Below are 6,000 nucleotides of genomic sequence, written 5' to 3'. Positions count from 1 at the left end.
CCAGGACACTTTGTTTGGTATCACCCCGGTGTAACAAGTTTACACTCATGTTGTGGGATTAAAGGCTGTTCAAAGGTTTTAGGAAGTTACCCAAGGTGTTAACCACTGCTCAGGAAGGTTACCAGCTTCTGGGAGGATTGAAGAACCCACAAAACCAGTGCCAGACTGGGACCAGCACCCCCTGTTCTGTTTTATTTTAACCCCACCCAGTGGATGTGACAGGGAGCAACTGAAGGAAAACAGCAGAACGGGGTGGGAGGGATAGGAAATCCAGGTTACCCCATACAGACAACAGCCCAAATCCAGCAGCAGGTTCAAAAAGGGAGTCAGGACCAAGCCTGGGGCTGAAGGGACTCTGCCACAGGTGAGCAGCATTCCCAGCCCCTCCCTGGGCACAGATCTGACCCACACCCACCTGCTCCAGAGCCTGCCCTCAGGGCACTGCTGGGAGCAGAAAGCTCCAGCTCTCCCAAACAGACCCCACAAACTCCTCCCCATGGTGGGGATTCAGTAACTCCATTTTCCCAGGCTCTGGGGAGATCAGAATTCCCCACTATAAGATTTTCATCACTTTAATACCAGGAATTCCCTGGAAGAGAAGGAGAGCTCTGATGCCCCCTGCATCCCCGCCCTGCTGGCAGAGAATGGATTTCATCCAGACTCCCTGGAAAAAAGGGAAAAGCTCAAGCCCTACCTTACATCCCACCTTTTTTATGGAATGCTTTAAAAACCTCCCAAATTCACCACATACACAAGAAAGAAATGATGATCCTTTACCTTCCCAACACATCCTACATTAATTCCACTTCCATGGCTCCTGGAATTGCCCATCCTACACCAGGAAAGCAGCACTGGACATGTTTTACCTTCCCCCTCACACCTGGCTGTTGTCACCTCTTGAAAAGACACACAAATCTTTTAAGCATCAGATATGTTTATTAGACAATTCCAAAAGTCAGTTTTTAGTAGGCAACTTGGAAAGAAAAGTAGAATATATTTGAATGTCCGTGTTTTAATACTTGATGATGGTAGGAATATGGCAATCATAAAAAAGTGTTTACAAAAGGTACAAAAGCTGCATTCCCAGTGACAGAAACAGGATGAGCTGGAAAGGAAGCTTTGGGAAATGCAGCCACAGATTTGATCATGGAACACTGATCTTGCCATGGAGGTGCAGCCACAAAAATCAGGCTTGTGAGGAAATTAAGGCACTTTGGATACACAGTATTCACTTCCACACAGGAAAACCATTCCAGAGAAAGCACAATAAATTCCCATGGGAGGGATGGGACAGAATTCCCAGTACAGACCATCAGAGCTCAGTGGGAGTGAAGCTCTGGAGAAAAAGCCCCACTGAAATATTATTTTTTACCATGTTTGATAACAAAGTAAATTTACTTTACAGAGATCCATGATTTCAGCACAATTTTAAACATTTCATGTAAAGTCCACGTGAAAACTGCATGAAATTCACATTAGGGATTAGTGCACGTAGCTACTTCCAAATAATAATACAAATAATAAAAACAATAATAAAAAAAGCATTGACCTTCTCCACTCACCCCCCATGAGGTCCCCACCAACCACAGCCCAAAGGGGATACAGTACAATGGAAAAATTTGGCAAAAAGCAATTTAAACCAGCATTTTCTGGCCCTCCTGGTCCCTTTAGATTGTCCTTGTTCACTGCTCCTGTCACACACTACAGAATGATTTATTCTCAGGAAAAATTCAATCTCAGCTGCTTTTCTTCCCCAAAACTCCATCAGTAATTGAGTAGCTTTGTAGATTTCCATCTCAGCCTTTGGTACATAAATGGAGTAAAAGCTTTCCAGAACCCAGCCCCAGTCCAAGAGGAGTTCAATGGAATTGTTAGCAATGGCATTAGGAATTTGCCATCAGGCACTGACTGGGTTTTGTTTCACTGTTTCACTCCATTACTGAGTGAAAAATGCCACTGTACAGGGAAAAAAGGCATCTTCTTTAAAACCACAGCAGGATTTAAACATGCAAATGATGTTTCATCTGAAAAATTTTGGTTTCTCACTAAAAGAAGTCATTTTCCCAGTTCCAACAGATCTCATCAAAAGCAGGAAGAAGACACTCAGGTAATTTGTTATTCCCAGGATTTTGGTAAGTTCATCCTGCTATGTCTTGGATGGAGCATTAACATCCAGAAATAAACTGTCCTTTAATGTTAATTCCTCTTGCAGCAGTAATTAATTACTGACCATTCCCTCTACGCTTACACAACTGAAGCAATAAAATTAGATTTTCTTAAGTGTGATTATGTGAATGTTTACTAGGATAATGCTATTAAAAATATAGTGTTTTAATGCAATAAAAACCTTCTTCCAGACAAAAAACCAGGAGTTGAAGAAGGGTGTTTGAAAAGCAAGGAGGAAATAAGAAATCCTACCCAGCAGAACATTCCATTGCTTGCAATTCACCCCCATAAGGACAGAGTTGAACACTAAACTGTGATTTTAAGTGTCCTGAGGGCAGTTTCTCCTTTTGTGAACCTTCACAGAAGTCATGTCAGCTTTAAGATGCATTAAAATACGTTATTCCCCAAATTTTTAAACTAAATAGGGACAGAAAATATCTTTGTGGGGAGAAAATGATCTTTAAACAAACATAAGTGGAAGGGGTTTGATTGAACCAGGGTTATTTTCTTTTGCTTTCCTCAGGCAGTAAGAGTTGGCATCACTTATGTTTGGCTTTATTGTCATTAAGAAAAATTACAGTTTTTCTCAAATTGCAATTAATGAGATGTAAATTAAATAATAACTGATGCTAATTAAAGCAGAAAGATTGACCAAGTTGAACAACCCCAATTAGGATAATCTTCATATTATTCTTTGATTATATGGTTAAAAACCCAACAGGAGTAGTGACCAATGGCTCAATGACACTTCAATAAACCAAAAATCAAGGCAAATACAGTAAAAAAATTGGTAAAACTGCTTATTTTTTGTAAACTTCTTCAATGATAAATTCATAATAATTCCCCATTTCAGTGACTACTTCAAGCCAACTGTCAGCACTGTCCCTTTGGCTGAAGTGCATTTAAAAAAGCAAATTATTACATGATACTGTAAAGCCACACACATTAGAATATCTATACATACACACAGAACAGGGGAAAAAGCTGTGAAATATTGAAAATTACCAGCACCACAGCGAGCTCCTACCACTGCTCCCAGCTGAAGTCATCTCCTCTGCCAAAGACAAGGAAAAAGCCTAAAATGGTCAGGAAAATGACTGCATTGCCAGCCAGCACCAGGCCACAGGCTCCCCATTTGATCTGAAATGCAAGAAATGGAACAGTCAAAGCAGTTCTTGGAAAAGATGCTCAGGACAGTTATTTCTAGGCATTAGATCAGCTAAAACACTAAGAAAAAATCAGAATACTACAGAAAGGTGCTAAAAGCAGAACAGGCAAACAATAAAGAACTCAATTTGTGTGACTAATTATTCAATTAGCAGCCACTTGTGTCACTAATAAACACTTCAGCCAAGCTACTGCTAGGATTTAGAAGAAAATGATGACTTGCCTTCCAAATCATTAAAACACACCTAAATCAGAGAGAAAGCTGGTGAAATTAGTGCTCTCCTTTCATTGCCAAGCAACAAATTCAAAATATCTCCTTTTAAAGAAGTCACAGGCAGGGAAAATGTGGATTTAAAAGTAAACAGCTTTTTTTTTTTTTATTCATGAGCTGCAGAAGTAATTTCCTTAAATAAGGAACATTTACTCTCAAAACACACGACTCAGAGTTCCCTCTCGTGGTTGTGCTGCTGCTGCCAGGTTCCCCTTCCAAAATAAAAATATCAGAGGAACTGGGCATTGCAAATCAATTCAGAGCAAGTACACAACATCTATAAATGTATTTATAAATGTATTTATTGTGTAAATAAATAAATCCAGAGCAAGTACACATTTAAAGGAGTGAAAGGGAAACCAACAGGACTGGGAAAATCACTGGGACTGGGGGGATTCTTTGCCTTTCAGACAAATGTGACCAAAATCTCAGCACTGGAGGGCAGAAAGCAAAGAAAGAATTTAGGCAGAGTTTCCTCAGGTTTTGAGAGGCCAAACTTGGGAAATGCTCTGGGAGCCACAAGGGCAGCTCTGGAAGTTTGGCCTTTTGTCTGCCAACACTCCCCAGGTTTGCAGCATCCTAAATGGAGAAAGCAGAGATTCCAAGAGAGAAATAAGGAAGTTGGAGCTAGAAGTGATGCAAAGGGTCATGAGACAGAGAGGCAGGAGGAGATGTTATCTTGTGCTGGGCCAAAACAAGGCTGGAGGGGGAAAAAACACCAGCTAAAACCTTCTCAGTCACATGAGTTCTTTTTTCCAGATCAAAAAGGCAAATTTCAGTGGATTATTTTCACCTGGAGACAGCACAGTGATGAAATAAAAGCAGGACTGAAGATGATGCCCCCCCAACAAGTGGGGTCTGAGAAGAAAAATGAGCAAGGACTTACTGCTTCCACCCGTGCAAGGATGATGGGAAATCCAAAGGCAGAGACAACAATTCCCGTGGTGAAGAAATAGGCCAGCTCCCTGCAGGCACTGCTGGCTGCATCGCTGTCATCACCCACCCTCTTGGCAATGAAGTGGGGAATGGGGCAGATGAAGTAAAAGATCAACACAAACAGGGGCCAGTACACTCTGGGGAGGGGGAGAAAACAAATGAGAAAACAAATCAGTTAAAAGAGATCCTTCAGTCAGAAAGCTGCTGCAAAACTCCTGATGCTGCTTCTTGGCTTGAAAAGTGGATTGATCAGAAGATTGCACCCCAAATGGGGCAGTTCCACCTGGTTTTCCCTGCACTGATAGGGCAGCATGCAGCAAGGGTTAATTTATTTTACTTTTGCATTCAGTTTTGAAACATTTTGGTGATTCAGCTCTGGCCACAGAGGGAGCAGGAAATGCACTGGAGCAGGACAGGAGCAGCATTCCCAAATTACAGGGATGAAGCAGGCACACCCTCACATCTCCTCTCCGTGTCAGAGCTCTCAGGAGCCTCCTGCGAGGTTTTAAAGTGTTTTACAGACACAGAATCACAGATTTACAGAACAGTCTGGGCTGGAAGGGAACCCAAAGCTCACCCAGCTCCAGCCCCTGCCATGGGTGGGGACATCCCAAATGGAAACCTGTGGGAGGAGGATTGTTCAAAGAAACAGGAAAATTAAGGCAAACGTTCGTGTGAGATTACAAAGCAAGGTGGCACCGCATTCCCTGAGGCAGCACAGAGCTGTTTGCAGTGGTTTTATTTTAATGCAAATGCAAATACCGCCTTAGGAAGTGATGCTTAAACACAACAAAGCGCCACGTGCCAAGAGCCTGGGAGCGGGGGGCTGCAGGAGGAGCCAAAGAGCCCCATTAAATAATAAACGCTTTAATTAATGGATTTTAACCAGGAGAAGCTTTGCGAAGGGCGCGGGCCCGCTCACCCGTAGTACTCCAGGGCGCAGCCCAGCATGAGGAACGTCAGCCCGATGGCTCCGCTGAAGGACAGGGCCACGAGAGCTGCAACGGCACAGGGCGGCCGGTGAGGCACCGGGCCGTGGGGCACCGGGCCGTGGGGCACCGGGCACCCCTCCCGGGACACCCGCAACCGCCTCACCGCGGGCCGGGCATCCCTCGGCGGGGCCCGGCTACCACCTCCCCCGGTGCCGGGCATCCCTCCCCGCCTCTCCCGGCCGCCCGCCCCCGCGTGAGGCGCTGCCCGGGGCGCGCTCCCTCATGAGGGAGCCCCCGGTACCTTTCACGCCCGCCATGTCCGGGCTCCGTTGGCACCGCGCGACTTCCGCCTTCTGGCCACGCCCCTTTCCCGCGCGTCACGTGACCGAGCCTTTAAAAGGGCGGGCGGCAGGCGGGAGGGCCTTTTCCCGCCACGCCCGCGCTCGGGACAGGGGGCGGGGCGTCCTGAGGGGACGGCGGCGGGTGGGGTTTAACGCACGTAAACCTCGCAAAAAAGTGGGTTTGTTT

The 6,000-nt window shown here is 45.1% G+C and overlaps 1 protein-coding gene across 1 annotated transcript; it reads right to left on the bottom strand.

The window, feature by feature from the left end:
• Positions 1-916: 916 nt before the first annotated feature.
• LEPROT (leptin receptor overlapping transcript) lies at positions 917-5,874 on the bottom strand. Its single transcript, XM_054638301.2, has 4 exons — positions 5,774-5,874; positions 5,463-5,538; positions 4,491-4,677; positions 917-3,306 (listed from the first exon to the last, which is right to left on the bottom strand). The coding sequence occupies exons 1-4, from the start codon at positions 5,787-5,789 to the stop codon at positions 3,190-3,192; spliced, it is 396 nt and encodes a 131-aa protein (XP_054494276.1). The 5' UTR covers positions 5,790-5,874; the 3' UTR covers positions 917-3,189.
• Between the last annotated feature and the right edge of the window lie 126 nt (positions 5,875-6,000).

This window comes from Agelaius phoeniceus, chromosome 8 (genome assembly GCF_051311805.1).
Source record: "Agelaius phoeniceus isolate bAgePho1 chromosome 8, bAgePho1.hap1, whole genome shotgun sequence".
Lineage (NCBI taxonomy): Eukaryota > Metazoa > Chordata > Aves > Passeriformes > Icteridae > Agelaius > Agelaius phoeniceus.
The sequence above is the reverse complement of the archived record's forward strand: the minus strand, read 5'-3'. Positions and strand labels throughout refer to the sequence as shown.

Coding starts and splice junctions, on each gene's coding strand:
- LEPROT (XM_054638301.2), bottom strand. Junction 4,678..5,462: donor TGCGCCCTGGAGTACTACGG/GTGAGCGGGCCC, acceptor CCCCCTCCCCAG/AGTGTACTGGCCCCTGTTTG. Junction 3,307..4,490: donor TCCTTGCACGGGTGGAAGCA/GTAAGTCCTTGC, acceptor CTTGCATTTCAG/ATCAAATGGGGAGCCTGTGG.